This window comes from Paramisgurnus dabryanus, chromosome 15 (genome assembly GCF_030506205.2).
Source record: "Paramisgurnus dabryanus chromosome 15, PD_genome_1.1, whole genome shotgun sequence".
NCBI classification, from domain to species: Eukaryota; Metazoa; Chordata; class Actinopteri; order Cypriniformes; family Cobitidae; genus Paramisgurnus; species Paramisgurnus dabryanus.
In genome coordinates this window covers 28,939,618-28,957,978 of record NC_133351.1, presented here as the reverse complement: position 1 = coordinate 28,957,978, position 18,361 = coordinate 28,939,618, and the positions used below count along the sequence as shown (strand labels likewise).

Sequence of the window (18,361 nt, the reverse complement as noted above, 5' to 3'; positions counted from 1 at the left end):
GTGATTGTAAATACAGTAATGCTGCATCTGAAATAGCCTACTTCAATAGCAGGCAAAAATCAGTATGCAAGGCGTGTAGCATGTTTAAATTTATAGTCAGTTTAAAAAAAACAAAACAAAACCAAAGTGTGTAAAAATGTGTTGTTTTGTACGCAGTGCTAAGCAGTTAGTTCGTGGAGAACCCAATGTTTCTTACATCTGCTCACGGTACTACAGAGCCCCTGAGCTCATCTTTGGAGCGACTGACTACACCTCCAGCATAGGTATGTTATTCTTAATTATCCTACATGTTCTCCTATGCAAATAAATCAATGAACCACTGAGTGAAAATAAGTGCTCATTTAAAGTGTGTAATGTTTATCTCTTACCCCAGTTTTAACATTCACATTGATGCATTTGGCAGATGGTTTTATCCAAAGCGACTTACAGTGCATTCACTGTACATTGGTATCTGTGTTTACATGGGAATCAAACCAATGACCTTTGTGCTAATGATACAATGCTCAGCCAAAGAGTGGCAGAGGAATGAGGTATTTTCCCAGTAGTTAGCGGGACACTGGTTCCCTCGCGAAAAAGGCCATTCATTTTTCCCATAGACTTTTGGATTATCCCAAAAAATAAGCTTGCGCTAACTTCCGGGTTGGCCTACAAAATACGTCATCCCTCTGGCACTCTTTAAGGCATACACAACTATCCCATTTGTAAATAAAGTATAAACATATTAGCTTTGCTGCCCCTTTTTGCTTTGTGTTTGAGGTTCCTAGATTTTCTTGTGGGATATATCAGCATTATATTGGCCATTGGTCACCATGATCTTTAGAAATTGGTATTTGATATTTATAGCATTGTTCTAAACATCATTGATTTTTAGACTGTTCATGTTTTGAGTCTTTGACCTCTTTTTAATAAGCTTAGCCCCTCCCTTATTGTGACATCACTCTCTGACCCTCTTTCCCTGCAGACGTTTGGTCAGCTGGCTGCGTGCTGGCGGAACTGTTGCTAGGGCAACCCATTTTCCCCGGCGACAGCGGAGTGGATCAGCTGGTGGAAATCATCAAGGTACCGGCGCAGCTATTAGACACTCATGTCTCATTGACTGTTTGTATGTGTTTTTAGAAGCACAACATAACTGCGCCAATATCAGTCGACGGGTTTCGATGATTAATTCTCAATTGTCACTTATTTTATGTGCAAGATTTTGCCCGTGGAATATTATAACTCTCATAAAGAGATACTTAACTCAAAAATGGGAATCCTATTATCATTTATACACCTAAAGTGCACCCTAGTCATCATAAATGTGACCCTGGACCACAAAACCAGTCATAAGGGTCAGTTTTTTGAAATTGAGATTTATGCAAACTTGCTGTATGGTTTGTTAGGATAGTACAATATTTGGCGGAGATACAGCTATTTAAAAACCTAGAATCTGAATCTAAAATCTAAATATTTTGAAAATCGCTTTTAAAAAGTTGTTAAGTTCTTAACAACACATGTAACTAGCGATAAATAAAAAAATCATAGATTTATTGTAGGAAATGTACAAAATATCTTCATGGATCATGATCTTTGATTAAAGGAAAACACCACCCTTTTTCAATATTTCACTATGTTCTTACCTCAACTTAGACAAATTAATACATACCTATCTTTATTCAATGCATGTGATTAATCTTTGTACAGCATGTTGTGAATGTGTTAGCATTTAGCCTAGCCCCATTCATTCCTTAGGATCCAAACAGGGATGAATTTAGAAGAAACCAAACACTTCCATGTTTTCCCTATTCAAAGACTGTTACATGAGTAGTTACACGAGTGAGTATGGTATTCCATGCCGTTGCAAAGCTAAGAAGATCCAGGATATAATTTAATATAACTCTAAATGTGTTCAGCTAAAGAAAGGAAATTAAATACACCTAGGATGGCATTAGCATAAATCATGGGATTTTTTTCATATATTTTTCCTTTAAGGAAAATCCAGAGGGTTTGATTCAATAAAGTGGCAGTACTCTTTAAAACATATAAAAGTGCCTAATAGTGCTATAAAAAGTAAATAACAACCTGATATTATAGCGATTTCACAGAAAGATCTTGACCCCCTCATAGCTAGAATTGTATGTATCTTATGTATCTTTATACCACGGGCTGTTTAAAGGGATAGTTTGGCCAAAAATGATATTAAACTCATGATTTACTCACCCCCAAGCTGTCCGAGTTGCATATGTCCATCGTTTTCAGACAAACACATTTTCGGATATTTTAGAAAATGTTTTAGATCTTTCAGTTAATTAAATGTGAAGTTACGGGGTCCACGTCCTTCAAGTCCAAAAAAAGTGCGTCCATCCTTCACAAAATAAATCAAACGGCTCCAGGATGATAAGCAAAGGCCTTCTGAGGGTAATTTGTTGTAGAAATATCCATATTTAAAACTTTATAAACTAAAACAACTACCTTCCGGTAGCGGCGCCATCTTAGTTGCGTCCGCATTCAAAATCAGCAACTTACTGAGGTTACTCTGCTGCTGCTCTGTGCCTCCGCCCTCCGAATTTGTCATACGTCACTAAGAAAAGTGCGTACACTACGCTTATACTCTCTCCTGAATACAGAGGAGTCTAAGATGGCGGCGCTACCGGAAGAGAGTTATTTTCGTTTATAAAGTTTTAAATATGGATATTTCTACAACAACACCGTGCGGATTACCCTCAGAAGACCTTTGTTTATCATCCTGGAGCCGTTTTGATTTATTTTGTGAAGGATGGTTGCACATTCTTTGGACTTGAAGGTCGTGGACCCCGTAACTTCACATTTAATTAACTGAAAGATCTAAAACATTTTCTAAAATATCTGAAAATGTGTTTGTCTGAAAAACGATGGACATATGCTACTCAGACAGCTTGGGGGTGAGTAAATCATGGGTTAAATATCATTTCTGGCCGAACTATCCCTTTAATGCTTTATTCTTATTGGTTGAGAAATGTTCGACAGGCATGCATTATTTTTCGATAAACGCACACCTGACCTGTCAAATGTCTTAAATATCCACCAGAGCAATGTCTAGCAATAATTATGTTAACTGGGTAAAAGCAGAATAATTTACGCTCTTTTAAATTATTTGAAAATAATGCACATCCACGGCATGGCACACCCCGTTTTGCGTCGTACCACATTACCATCTTGGGTGTAAATTATTTTTTAAATAATACAATGGCCCGTTGTCAATTTTTCCTTACGTGTATTAGCTTGAAAAGTAAAGCTATTCTCTTCTCTTTTGTTTTTTATTACAGGTGCTGGGCACTCCCACACGTGAGCAGATTCGGGAAATGAACCCAAATTACACCGAGTTCAAATTCCCGCAGATTAAGGCCCATCCATGGACTAAGGTGAGTAAACAGGTACAAGTCAACAGTTTTATTACTTCTAGCACAACCATTTTCCACCCCCTGCCCTCAGATCAACCCGTCATCCTGGCCCCATTCCAGTCATATCACCAGTATGGTTCGTCGTTATACAGCACCAGTAAGGTTAGCTTTAAGATGACTTCTTTTAAGGTAGCCAGATGGGAGATGAGATGAGAAAAGTCATTTATAATAAACTAAAAAGTGTCAGTATAAAAACAACAAAGTATTTTATGCTTTTTGAGAGCTTATAAGCTTAGCAAAACATTTATTTCAAACTCTATTAGAATAAATTGTAATCTTGGCGAGTGCTGTTTATATGACTGCTTATGTCTGCCTGCCACCATCAGCTAATGATGTCACATCCTCATGTCCATTTAAATTGAGTGACCTCATCAGACATTACATTGAATCATCCCCTGTGGTCTTTTTAAGACATTACCAACCTCATCCATCTTCACAACTACTTGTTGTTTGATCAAAGTTTGTTATTGTAACTAAACTGTTACTGTGTATATTAAATAGATTTTATTTTTTTATGGGTAGATCAAATAATTGTGTATTTATTGCTAATTCAAACTATTAGCTAGATGAGAGTGAAAGGTGTCTGGACGTTTCACTTGGATTTACACAAAATAACTTTGGTCCACTTTGAAAGTTTAATCTGGGTCTCTCAGATGCCCCCTGGTGGTCACGCTGGTCTATACTACGTGATTAAGCTGCAGGGTGTGTTTCATCTTATCCTGCTTCCTATCAGACCCTCCCCTCCTGTACCTTCTTTCAGGATATGCCCAAATGTCTGACTCAAACAATTTTAAAGGGTGAAATGTATTATTCCTCCACTGTCCCACTAAAGCTGAGCTCACATTTTAGGATTTCCCCTGCCTTAAATGTCCCCTCTCGAGAATTCCCGAGAGAAAATCGGGTCCTGGTCCTCTATCGGTTCTTAGTTTATCATGTAATGTTTGACAGATTTAATCTTACACCAATGAAACATGTTTGATATTTAGGATTTTAAATCGGGATGATGTATGAACCCGTCCTAATGCAAAATCAATGAAAGGATAATTCACCCAAAAATGGAAATTTTTCTAAATGCCATCCTTACATGATTCCCAATAAGTTAAAGCACCAAAAACAGCAAATACATCTATCATAAAAGTAATCCAGTGGGTTCATATTTGTGATTAATACTTGAATTGATTTATTTAGTGTGACCGAAACAAACATTAGCACTAAAACAAATATGTGCAACAACTACGTCTCAAGACACACAAGGACCAATCATGGTCAGTAAATTATAAAAGAAGCAACACTTAATTTCTCCAATAAAGTTATATTTTCAAAGACTATTCTTTACATTATGTAGGATGAGTTTATGTAGATCAGAAATAGTGTGTTTTTACATAAGATGATTGAGATTAACTATCAGTATTAAACTTATTATGTCTGACTGTGGTTCGTAGGTATTCAGGCCACGCACGCCTCCTGAAGCCATCGCTTTATGCTCCAGGCTGTTGGAGTACACGCCCACTGCTCGCCTGACCCCGCTCGAGGCCTGCGCTCATTCCTTCTTCGATGAACTGCGGGATCCAAATGTCAAACTTCCAAACGGGCGTGAGAAACCGTCCTTGTTCAACTTTACAACTCAAGGTTAGACCGGACGCATACACAAGCTTAAACATTTTTTGTTGTTGTTGAGAAGCAAGCAAATAAATTACTGACACGCCTCTCTGTTCCAATTTGAATTTCATTCAGAGCTGTCCAGTAACCCATCCCTGGCCTCCATTTTAATTCCTGCTCATGCACGTAACCAAGCAGGAGCCTCTACTCCAACCAACGCCTCTGCCAATTCAGGTTAGTCTTTCTTTTGGTCTCAATATCCCTCATCTTTGACTATGTTGAAACGGTCAGTTTATATCCCATTTTTGAGCGAATCCAATGTGAATAACTGACTGTATCACAACTGTTCAGGTTCAATTTGTTACTGTTAAGCCCGGAGTATAGTCTGTTTTTAAATGTACGCCACAGACGTGTACACAGACGCATGTCATTACGACTAAATGCAATGCATCTTTTGGGCTGCATGCCCGACCTACGTGTACAGTTTACCCTGGGTTTCAAAAATCTGCAGTTTTCTGATGATGAAAATTGTGTTAAGCGCACTATATAAAAAATGGACCGTACTTCGGCCTTTAAGCCCAGAGTATAGTCTTTTTTTACGTGTACGCGGAGATACGCACACAGTCGAACGCACAGCCTTGCAAATTATAGGTTATTTGACTTGTACGTGTACACAGACGTTAAACTCAAGCGCATTGCGACCAAATGCAAAGCATCTCCTGGGATACATACTACATTGTCCTGTAAACGCTTTCGTGACCTACGCGTACAATGTAGGCGGGGTTTCAAAAACCTGGCACTCTTCTGATGACAAAAATTGCATCACAGGCACTGTACCTGGAACATCACGTACGCGTAAAAATGGACCATACTTCGGCCTTGGTAACAGGTTTTGACAGTAACAGAACTAATTTGGGAAATCATGATTTTCAGCCTTATGCTGTGTTTACACCAGCCGCCGTAGAGGCAGCAAGCGCAGGTTATTTACATGTTAAGTCAATGCAAAGACGCAATTACACGCGGATTATTATCCTGCGGCACGGGAAACGCGCAAATTGAAAAATCTGAACTTTGGCGGATTTCCGTGCCGCGTTAACCAATCAGGACCTTGCTGTAGTAGTGACGTGATTACAGGAAGCGAGTGGAGTGCCGGAGTCTCCGTGGAGTCCCAGAAGCCCCTCCCATGAAGCAAATTTCCGCGTGAATTTCTCGAATGACTAGAATTTCATGCGCGGCTTTCACACGTGAAAGAAGCGAGTGAACTCAAATGTTCAAGCGTCCAACTACGGTGACAAATAGCGTGTTTTTGCCGCCCTTACTGCGGCTGGTGTAAACGCAACATTATAGGTCAGTCATTACAGAAAATAATGCATTGTTATGGCCTGTAACATTTTGTGATCCATGACAGTGAGTACAAAATTATTAAAATAATCAAACATATAACAATTTGAGCAAAAAAGACAAATTATGAATAATGAATTATATAATCACCCCCAAGTATATTAAAGGATTAGTCAATTTTCTTAAAAAAAACAATCCAGATAATTTACTCACCACCATGTCATCCAAAATGTTGATGTCTTCCTTTGTTCAGTCGAGAATAATTTTTTTGTTTTTTGAGGAAAACGTTCCAGGATTTTTCTCATTTTAATGGACTTTAACGGACCCCAACACTTAACAGTTTTAATGCAGTTTAAAATTGAAGTTTCAACGGAGCTTCAAAGGACTCCAAACGATCTCAAACGAGGCATAAGGGTCTTATCTAGCGAAACGATTGTCATTTTTGACAAGAAAAATAAAAAATATGCACTTTTGAACCACTACTTCTCGTCTATCTCCGGTCCTGTGACGCGCCAGCGTGACCTCACATAATGCGTAATGACATAGAAAGGTCACGTGTTATATGTATGAAACGCACTTTTGCGGACCATTGTAAACAATAAACTGACACAAAGACATTAATTAGTATCATTCCACATACAACAACATCGGAACGGTCCTCTTTCTCCACACTTGTAAACACTGGGGCGTAGATTCGCATACATCATTCGTGACCTCTTGACGTGACGAGGTATTAAGTGAGGTCATGCTGGCGTGTCACAGGACCAGAGGAAGACGAGAAGTTTAAAAGTCCATATTTTTTATCCTTTCGCTAGATAAGACCCTTATGCCTCATTTGGGATTGTTTAGAGTCCTTTAAAACTGCAATTTTAAACTGCATTAAAACTGTTAAGTGTTGGGGTCCATTAAAGTCCATTAAAATTAGAAAAATCCTGGAATGTTTTTTTTAAAACATAATTTCTTCTCAAATGAACAAAGATGTGGTGAGTAAGTAAATTATCTGGGTTTTTTTAAGAAAATGGACTAATCCTTTAAATCAGTGTTTCTCAACTGGTTTAGCTTCACAACCCAGATTTACAATACCAAAAAATATGTGCATTTTATTATTTGCATATAGCATTTTTCTCCCCGCCTGCTTTTTGGGTCACGACCCACCAGTTGAGAACCACTGCATTGTAGATATGCATACTCATAAAGGCTTTCCTCCTTGTGTCCAGATGCCAACAGTGGAGATCGTGGTCAGACCACAACCGCAGCCTCTGCCTCCGCCTCCAACAGCTCGACCTGAGTGCCCCAGCCAATCAGACCTGACCCTCCCTCCAAGGCCACGCCCACCCCCACTGCTCACCAGCTTTATGGGCAGGGTTTGAATCATATGTAACCGCCACTCTATTTCAGACTGCAAGAGCCAACCTTCATTTCCTTGTTTTTTACGAAGCTCAGAAAGAGTTAATCATGGTGTATCAAATGTCATTTGTGGAAATAGCGATCGAATGAGAGAACAGCGCATTGGGTGTCAGGTGGGGGGGGGCGAACCTTAAACCCAGGTCTGCGATCAGCCGGAACGTTGTTCATTCTCAGAGGACAATCTTGTTAAGCAATCCGGTAGCCAGATCCAGGCACTTCCTTAACATTTCTTTGGGTTCCCAATCTGTCACCTGGATTATCCTGTTTCCTCTGTTCTGAGCTCTTATAGCGCATGGCTTGAATTTGGTTAGGAGCACCCCCCCGTATATACATACATATATATATGTATTTAGTTTGTATATATGTATATGTATTGGATGAGACTGATGCAGAACACAAAAGGAAATGATAATGCTACACAAAACTGTATCTATTAAACACAACGCATTGTTACCACAAAAAAAAGGAAATGCTACACAAATCCGCATGTTCAAAACAACAGAGGACATTTAGGAGTTTTAAATGCTATTCTGATTTATTTTGTTTTATAATGAAAGGTGGGCTGGGTTAGGGAGGGCAAACGTTTTTATTGACAGGTGCGACGTGTACAACCTGTCTCTATTTCTGTGTTCTTGTATAATATATACATACACAGTTTATATATTACTTTGCATTATGTAATATAAATATAAATATATAGTTATATATAGATCTTTATCTAGCATCCATAACGTTTTTCAATGCAGCGCCCAATTTTGACGCTGACCAAAAATATACAGTTGTGTATACGACTTGGACGGAGCGCTTTTTAGCAAACGTTTCGGTCTTTCTGTCGTTTTCTTTTCTCCTAATAAATTATCTTTCTGACATGTTTTTCCGGTCCATCTCCACTTGTTATTTATTGTTGCTTGTGCGTCAGTGTCACATTAGACATCACTTATTCAAACAGCGAGTTAAAGCTAATGTAAAAAAAATCACGGAAGTGCACAGAATTGCCACAAATTGTTACGTGCTGTTGACTGTTTTCATTTTTTTTTAACTGTTTTCTGTGCGCTATTTGCAACGTTCAGCTGAAACGTCTTGGTTGTTTTACCACTACTTGACTACTTTTATCATCTTTTTATCGTTTCTTTACCCATCTCTGCATACTTTTAACCTGCTCATGGAATATATTTACTTTCCAGATCGTCTTAACAGCATAAGAAACGACAAAAAAATCACGTATATATAAATATACACACAGCACAGTTGCTCCTCACCAAATTCCGGCTTTGTTTTGTATAATTTTGCGAGCGTGTGCGAATGTGTATGCGTGTGTACATATATGCTGACCTGAGAACTGTTAATGATCGAAAACAGACTTAAGGGATTACGTGAAAAAATATGTTACAAATACAAAAAATAAAATGTAAAAGATCAGGGCGAAAATTAACTGTTTGTTGGATGCTGTAGACAAGGAGCTTTCTCCAGCCATATAGTTCAATCTTATCTGTACAGTAGGTGCCAGCTATATTATTGTAATTATAACTAGTTATGTATAGTGTATCTATAGTTTGGAGTGCCTTTGCTTCCATACACTTCCCGTCTCAGACCACACCCCTTCCTGATGACAGGCCACACCCCTTCCGGTGACCCTCTGCGAGTGCTGTTGATCGGTCGAGCCTCTTCAAGAGCCACGCCTCTGTCATTTTGTAGTACAACCACTTGATTTCCTTGGAAACCACATGCGCATTGTTAGCATAGATGTTTTTTTATTCATTTTAAGTGGAGATTTATCACGTTAAAGTATTGGCACAGAGTTTGTGTGGGGAGAAAGTTCCTGTGGAGCCAATAACAGTGGATGTCCTCGTTCCACTACCAAAGTGAACCAACTATGACCGCGCCGGGGCAATAATAATAATTTCTTTGTGTTCGTGCTAGCTGTCTTAGCACTGAAGAGTATGTCGGTCAGCCGACAGTACGCGGTAGAGACGTCACGTAGCACCTGCCGGTCCCTCATCCCTGTGTAAAGCTTGCTTGTAAGATACGCGTTCATAGATGTGTTGCTTCCCACCACTTCTCGTAAAGTTAGAGTAAAACATGTAAAGAGACGAGAGGAAAATAAAAGACAAAAAAATTATTTCAAGGACTGTGGGGTAAATCGCATTACATACACATATTTGGGATAAACTTGTCTTGGGTTAAAGCTAAAAAATAAAGACACAAAAAATACAACCTGTATGACATTAATATTACTTGAATGCCTCTGTTTGTGACTGAAATTTTTATTTTATTTTAAATACAATCTTTTTTCTGTGAAGGTATGCTAAATGTCTCCTCTCCCTTGTAAATATGTCCGTTTTGGTCCTTGGTGTGACTTGGATTCAGAGACTAGTTACCTGGTACTGTAATTTGCATTAAATAAAGAGTAGGATAGCTTGGAAATGACTCTGTCTTGACCCGTCTCTTTATTTTTTTGTACACTTACTCAAAAGCCTTTCAAGTGACATAGGTTGTTAAGAAATTATGGCAAATACACAGTAAATGTCCTGCAGATTTCATACAATTTATTTTCCTGAGGGGGCACACGCTCCTCGCTTTAAATGTAAAAGATAAAAGACCTGAGTTTGAATATGGTGTGGTTAATGTTGTGAGTTCACTTCTGGGTTTAAACATCAGTTAGCATTAAACAGTGCTGATAAATTTAGACAACATGCCAAAGAGTATGAAAACAGTTTGTGCTTCTCATTAATACATGGGGTCTAGTGCTTTAGAACATACAGGTATATGAAAAGTGTCTAACGCTATGTCCAAAATAGCTCCCTATACCCTTAAATAGTGCACTACTTGAAGGGACAGCCATTGTAGTGTTGTCCGAAATTATAGGCCCTGTCTTATGGATTTCCTCAGAGTCCACACTTTAATGATATCATGTAGTGCAGACCTTAGGGACCCTTGACGTGAGCCCACAAGGGTGCACCGGAGTCGTATTTTGTGAGAGCTTGAGCGTCACGCCGGAAATAAACGCTGAACCCTTCAGTCATCTAAATGGTCTGATTGCTCTTTTTTTCAATGACTTTTGGGTTGGCAAAATGTGCAAAGCCTGCTGCAGTCTTCGGCGAAGCCCACATCAGGGGTTCAAAGGGGGCGCTGATGAGCACACTTCGGAGCATAAAATTGACAGATGGGACACCCTACAGACTCGTAAACTAAGCGAGTAAAAGGGTGCCATTTGGGACAGGGTCATAGTGGACCATATCGAGTGCACTTATTTAATCCATAATGCACTTTAATTATGAGTGTACCACTGATGTACACTTAACGGCTAGCCGGTACCACATCAGTGTCAGACACTTGCCAAATGAATTCCCGTGTTTCGACACAAGATGGCACCTGCAGCGCTTCCATTGCTTAGGGCGCATGTACATCAAAGCGTTTAAACGTGGCTAAAAATACCAGGCGGACGCCGGCTATGGGCGCTTGTTAGCGTTTATTCAGCTAAGCGCTTTGGTTGCTATGCTACTTCTGTTTTGTTTATCAGTCATTAAGTTATTTGTCCCACCTCCCCTGTGATTGGACGGCCAAGTGAAAAGTGACATTGACGAGCTGAAGGTTTTAGCTGAAGTTAAACATTTTGCAACTTTGGGCGCTCAGTGCGGACAAAACCCGACACCTGCTGGCGTTTTTGATAAGCGCTCTGCTTCCATTGGAAACAACTGGCCGCGGGTGTAAACGCTTTGGTGTACACATCCTTTAGTGTCCAAATGCACTCACTTGTTTTCATTCCCTTATTCAAGTGGACTATTAGAAAACTATAGGGAATATTGAATGAGGGTATAGGGGGCAATTTTGGACATAACCTAAGTTTAGTATCCTACACTTTTCCTGTACTGTAGACTGTCGCTAACAGTGGCGGCCGGGGACTTCTCTTCCAAGGGGTGTGAATTCAAAATAAGTGTTCAGTGTGTTGCTCGTCATTTCAAAATACGTGTTCATTGCATCTTGTGAACCACGTGCCTCAAGTGTCTTGTCAAAATACATGCCTGCTGCACAAAATACTCACAAGACACTAACTTAATAGGAAACTCTGATTATTACACATGAGATTAAGCGTGTATCTGGCAATGGGAGGGTCTCTTTTATCATAAACCCCTTCAAAGTGTCTGCAGCAGGCTCGTATTTTGACATCTCGCATGATGCACACAAGTTTACTTGACACGCCAACACATATTTAAAAAAAGACAAGCCACACACATGACGGGCTACATAGTTGCATCGTGCGCCCTCGATAAAGAAGTCACCGGCCGCCACTGGTCGCTAATAGTGTTACATTACTTCATTTTACACTGATTGTCATTGTTAACTGCTTTAATGACAAAACTATGCATATGATCTTTAAACCTACATAGAGTATACTGTCTCCCCTGATTGTCACCACTGATGATGTGTCCCTAATAAAAAAACCTCATGAATTGCAGACATTCAAACATTACACAAAATACAAGCTTTGTTTCCAACACAAGAAATTCACAAGAGACATAAAATGGCTAGCTAACACACATCCAAGTGTCTCACAGAGTCGCTTCTGATCACTTACACATTTTTAAAGAAAAAATTAAGTAGTTTTCTCTTTAAGCAATCAAGCACATTTCTCACCAGTAATCGAAAAATAACATTTCTTTTTTTATTTTTGGGGGCATACACCCAAATATCATAAAGGTATGAACCCAACCGATTGCTGGGTCAAACACAAACCATTTCCTGGATTTAACCCATTGGCTTGGTTTGTGCTTTTTTGACCCAACAATTGAAAATAAAAATAACCCAGCATGTGTGGACGTAAATCTGAACATCTTCTTCCTGAGGTTTACCCCACACTGTAAAAAAATGCAACATTTTTGTCAAATCAACATATTTTTATGTTATTTTAACAAGTTAAAATTGTTTAACTTAATTTTTGAAGTCATATCAACTATTCACTTGTCACAACTTCAAATAATAGGTTAAATTGACTTGCAAAACTAAGTTGTGCTGCATTTTTGCACAGTGCTTCAATACGTTTACATTCTTCTTTGTTGTGTATCTGAATCAAATAGCTACTTGAATCAAACATTGGCACTGGTACAGTATTTATATAATCTGAAAAAAAACAATAGACCAATAAAATAGGCCTACTTACACCATTAAGTATTTTAAAACAAATAAATAAACACATTTCTCAAATTTAACATCAATATAAACCATAAACAAAAACGTAGTGGTTTTATAATTAAAGGTAGGTAAAGCCAGTGTAGTCGTCTCTCTTATACACAATATCCACTGAATACTCTTAAAGAATAGGACAGAAATCCCTGACTTGTGATCAGTGCTAAGTGCTGGTATATTACTATTCTTCGGGAACATTTACAGTAAGTTTTTTTTACAGTTCTCTACATTAAACTTGAAAATATAACCTTGATATTTTTCTCTATCGACTGGATTGAAATTAAATGTTGGTGCTCCAAATCTCAAAATAAGTTTATCAGACTTAAGCCTGGCAGACACAAATCTTAAATAAACACACATTTTGGGCATCATTTATGTATATAAAAGGATCATCTATCATCCTCCATGTGACTACATACCAAAGAGCTTGTTTTTATGTGAACAGATTCAGAAAATAAAGATTGCTGATCATATCAAATTGTAACACAATAACATTCAGTGTAAAAAATACAATTTCACAAGCAGCAATGACTGTATGTGCTGCTGGTCAGTAGTTCAGTAGGTTTAGGCACACAGGCCTTGTCCTTGCTAGTCTTGACTGCTTTTCAGGGGGCCCTTGTGAAATAACCTCAATCTTCTGTGTCCTCGGATGAAGGTCATAGGCACCAAAGATCTGCACAGCTCGAATCACTGTCGATTTCAAAGCATTTGATAGCAACACGATCTCTTCTGTAAAGACCTAACTGTCCTTGCTTATTATTTCCAGCAATAACGGAGACACTTCTGGCTGAATGTCCTGGATTTTGAGCACCTGTTTTGTGTACTCTTCATTCATAGATCTCATCTCAGTCAGGCACCCTATAATCTTTGGATACAGCAGACTATAGCCAAGAAGAAGATTTAAGTAAGTTATCAAGAGAAAATGTTTCTTACTGCAAATAAACAAAACAAGCGAGATGAGTTAGGATCTTACTATTTCTCCGGTTCGGACCTCTTGGACTCAATGTAGGTCTTTAGGGTCATAGCTAGTACTTCCTGGTTATGGTCGATCACTTTGTGATGCGTCACTCCAGGGCGATCTAGTATATAAAACATAAAAAACTGATGACAACTGGTCTTTTAAATAAAATGGACTGGCATTTTGATCTCCAACCCTAACTTCTATAAGAGCTTTAAAGAAAAACAGCATAGTTTTCAATATTTTACTATGTTCTTTCCTCAGCTTAGATGAATTAATACAAATCTATCTTTTTTCAATGCGTGCACTTTTAATCTTTGTACAGCACTTCTTGAATGTGTTCGCTTTTAGCCTAGCCCCATTCATTCCTTGGGATCCAAACAAAAGTTTTATTTTGTTCCACCATACTTACTTGTGTAACTACTTATGTAACAGTCTTTAAATAGGAAAAACATGGAAGTGTTTGGTGGCTTCTAAATTCATCCCTGTTTGGATCCTAAGGAATGAATGGGGCTAGGCTAAATGCTAACACATTTACAACACACTGTACAAAGATTAAAAGTGCACGCATTGAAAAAAGATAGGTATGTATTAATAAGTCTAAGCTGAGGTAAGAACTTAATAAAATATTGAAAAACTGTGGTGTTTTCCTTTAAGGACCTTGAGAGCAATACGTCTGCTCATGTAGATGTTAAACTATACAGTACCTGGTGAGAAGAGTGAGATGGCCTGCATCAGCACATACTCCTCTTCATGTAAGCGCAGCTTTCGCAAAGTGCAGTGGAAATTCATCATAGGATCCAGCAGATGGCGCTGAAAACCAGCTGTTCGGTTGCAGGTGGAGCAGTCGAGAGGAAGAATAGAATATAAAGGATAGAGTTTAGGGACACATTTATACACATGCGTAAAAATATTGACAGGCCCTCAAATGAAATTCGGTTATGGGGCAGGGAATAGTTAAGAAATGACTCAGGAATTGTAAAAAAAAAATGAGATTAATCAGATAAATTAAATTACCACAAGGTAGTGCCCTATGGCAGTGGTTCTCAAACTGGGGGCTGCGAGATGGTGCCAGGGGGGCCCAGTTTTATGTCATTTTATAAAATACATTAATTTATTATGAATTCTGTGTAATTAAACCTAAAAAAATAAGGCTACTAACCAACAACACTACTTTGTGTAATTTAATGTTTTGTTTAATTAAAATGTTAAGTTTAAGAACTGTTTTTTGTCATAAATTTTATTTGGGGGGGTCGCGAAGGAATGCACCGTACACAAGGGGGGCCACACGCTGAAAAAGTTTGAGAACCACTGCCCTAGGTTGACCCCATTTGAAGTGCCCCCACCCCAATATTTGAAAAGTGTTTCCATTCAGGGCTCCAGACAAAGTTTTTTGTTACTAGGAGCACTGTAGCCCCTGACTAAACATACATAAATATAGGGGTACATCTTAAATTAGCTTGCAATGTAATTACTTACAATCCCCCCCCCCAAACAATTGTATTATTGACAAATACTTTGACTCAACTCTATGCAGTTGCTGTACAATAGGCTTTATGCCCAGCTGCACTACTTCCTGAACTTCAGCCAGCTCCTTGTTTTCTGTCTGCCATTATTGGACAAACTGATTAATCCAGGTGTGCCTGACCTCAGTAGTCACAACAACAATAATCAGACACACCTGGATTAATCAGTTTGTCCAATAATGGCAGACAGGAAACAAGGAGCTGGCTGAAGTTCAGGAAGTAGTGCAGCTGGGCATAAAGCCTATGGATCAAACTTTCAGAATATGAAGTTATGAATCAAAGAATCATACAACATCCTTGACTAATTCTAGCCATAAGATACTACAAAAGACTCAATTTACAACAAAAGGTAGACTACAACATATCAACAAAATATAGATGTCTTTTAAATTAGCTACAGAGATTCCCAATGCTGATCTTAGCTGATTCCTAGTCAGCAGCTAGTAAATACAATCACTATAGGTTGTTGATTTGTTGCTGGTAACATGCATTGTTTTATTAACTATATATCTTTTTTATTCAATAAGTTATATCCAGTGTTGTCCAGTTAGCATATTGCAAACAGATGAGTGACATGGCTATACTTCAGCCTTTACACTTCTCGTCTTCTATCTAGTTTTCTTGACCTGGGCACCTGAAGATCTTTATTCTCAATCTTATCTATAATGCTGGTGTCCACGTATTGCCTGGTGCCCCAGGGCACTCGCCCAATCCCGTCTATGGATAATCCGGCACTTAGTTAAACTGTATTGCTTAGAGCGGGAGTTTATAAACTTTATGTCATGGACCTCCAAAAGTAATAAATGTTTTGTGAGGGATCCCCTAGCTAAAACATATCAATCTACATATTTATGTATAGCAAATATAATTGGCTACCATCAGAGGAACGTTGGATGTATAAACATGTGTTCAAAACTTTGAAAATAAATCTTTTCTTATAGCAGCTTTACAAAGATACATTTACTGTCTTAAAGGGGTCAATGAAATTTTTAACATGCAATAGAATCTTTGTTTTAGTTTTAGCTTTTATAGAACCAATTATAGAATTATAGAAAAATGACCCATGCTATGACCCCTTAAAACCCCATTGAGTAAGATAAAAGGCACTGTAATAAAGAAAACACAACTCCAAAGATATAAAGCAAATATATAAAAAATTCTGTAATCTATGGGAAGAAATAAGAGATTCACTTTTTATAAAAATTGCTGTTTTTTCTGGCTTAGAGGTTGAATTTTCATAGCTCAGTATACTTAATGAAGTCCTCAGTTATATTTTTATATTCTTGTTAAAATCAATTGAGACATCAATGAGACCTCATCTGTGATTTAAGGTAAAGCAAATGTCTTGGGTGTCTTGTTAAACCGACAGGCCTCATGAAAACGAACAGCTGTTATAAATGACAGCTTTATTCAAACTGGTTGTCAAGGTTCTGACACATGAGATTTAACTCAGAGCTCATTTTAAGATGGATGCCAGCCTGTTGTAATTTGGTGATAGTAACAATCGGTGGTAGTTAGGCACACGCGTCTATAAGGCTACTGTGGCGATTTAAAAGCCTTAATGAGCAATTTAAAGAGAAAATTAAGGACCGGACAGGAAGCTTTTAACAATGTCACAATGAGCTTTGACTATGAGACGTACCAAAATGCAAATGAGAAGAAATGCTGCCAAGTAACACACTTTCACCATTTTAAAAACACATAAAATGACTCTTTTCAATAGTCTGAAAAACAGGATATGCTGAAAATGAGTTCACAGAAAGCAAGTGCTTAACATGTCGAAAATGTTGACTGTTAATCTCAGGAGGGCTGTATTATATTATCAAATGTTTTCAGTAGTTTGCGATTTTTCCCATCTTGCTGCCAAAATTTGAGAAAAAAAAAATGTGCAAGTGTTCAATAAAAAGGAAGGACATGCCACGAGTGGGTGACAGAAATGTAAGGTTATGTTTACATTAATGTGTTTTCATTTTAAAACACTTTCTTTTAACTTTTGCCATGGTTACACCTGGCATGGCATCCACACTATACTTTTTCGACCCTGTGAACGCTGTAAACCCTGTTTTAGTTCAAAAACTCAGTGTAGACCAACCTAACTGGTGAGGCTGTGCGATTAACCTTTTTTTTTATCTTTTCAAACGATTTTTAAAAATAATATAATTGAGGTAAAGTAATTATTGTGCTGCATTCCATTTCTGTCATTTTGTTTTGTGTTATAAATCCAGTGTGTCATTATCAGCTGCACTGCGGTGCCACTCTGTCTCTCTCTCTCTCTTTTTATCTTGGTCTCTTTCAGTGTCTTTCTGTCTCTCTCTCCCTCTGTCCGAATCAGATCATTACTGTATGTATTTTTAACCTATTTTTAAAAAAGGTTAAATAAATGCATGTTTTCCAAGTCACAGAGTATCATTGGGCATCCTTCCCTGATTCATCAAGCCCCTATCATATGATCATTACACTTCTGAAAGATGAACAGCCAGAATGACCTTGTAAATAATAAAATGGAGACATAGCTGAAGTACCCTGAGAAATGCTTTCGCCATTAATAAGAAATATAAGTCAATAATTCGTGAATACTACATCGCTGTTGCGCCGGTTTTGAAGTGACAGCGCAACCAATTTTATTCTGTTATTCTGATATCTACCTGTACATAGAAGGTATGTGGCTTTATTAAGTGCATGTTTGCCTTTAGAATGAAATAGTTTATTATTACCTTATTTAAAATGGTCATGAATAATGTGCCGCTCTTCTCTGATTGGCTGTTTGTCAGAGCAAGTCTTTTGGACTTTTCTGAGAGGTACATTTGTGTGTGTGTGTGTGTGTGGGGGGGGGGGTTAATATGAACCTACAAAACATATCTGTAACATCAAAAACTTCAGCCTAAACGCTAACATTTAGCATTAACTAGCATATAGTGCCAAGTCAG

General features: G+C 38.2%; 2 protein-coding genes across 4 annotated transcripts in view; one reads left to right on the top strand and one right to left on the bottom strand.

Annotated features, from left to right (window-relative positions):
* Positions 1–10,193, top strand: part of gsk3ba (glycogen synthase kinase 3 beta, genome duplicate a) — a 71,672-nt gene extending 61,479 nt beyond the window's left edge. Inside the window, exons 6-11 of one of the 2 annotated variants that reach the window (XM_065292977.2) lie at positions 157–263; positions 962–1,059; positions 3,285–3,392; positions 4,862–5,048; positions 5,154–5,252; positions 7,577–10,193. In XM_065292977.2, the coding sequence (XP_065149049.1) occupies positions 157–263; positions 962–1,059; positions 3,285–3,392; positions 4,862–5,048; positions 5,154–5,252; positions 7,577–7,647 (670 nt within the window). In that variant the 3' untranslated portion in view covers positions 7,648–10,193. The remainder of the gene's footprint in view (positions 1–156; positions 264–961; positions 1,060–3,284; positions 3,393–4,861; positions 5,049–5,153; positions 5,253–7,576) is intronic. The other variant, XM_065292978.2, reaches the window with a different exon arrangement.
* A 55-nt stretch (positions 10,194–10,248) lies between these two features.
* Positions 10,249–18,361, bottom strand: part of nr1i2 (nuclear receptor subfamily 1, group I, member 2) — a 59,001-nt gene continuing 50,888 nt past the window's right edge. The window contains exons 8-10 of one of the 2 annotated variants that reach the window (XM_065292974.2): positions 14,616–14,732; positions 13,924–14,029; positions 10,249–13,831 (exon numbers count right to left, since the gene is read on the bottom strand). In XM_065292974.2, the coding sequence (XP_065149046.1) occupies positions 13,690–13,831; positions 13,924–14,029; positions 14,616–14,732 (365 nt within the window). In that variant the 3' untranslated portion in view covers positions 10,249–13,689. The remainder of the gene's footprint in view (positions 13,832–13,923; positions 14,030–14,615; positions 14,733–18,361) is intronic. The other variant, XM_065292975.2, reaches the window with a different exon arrangement.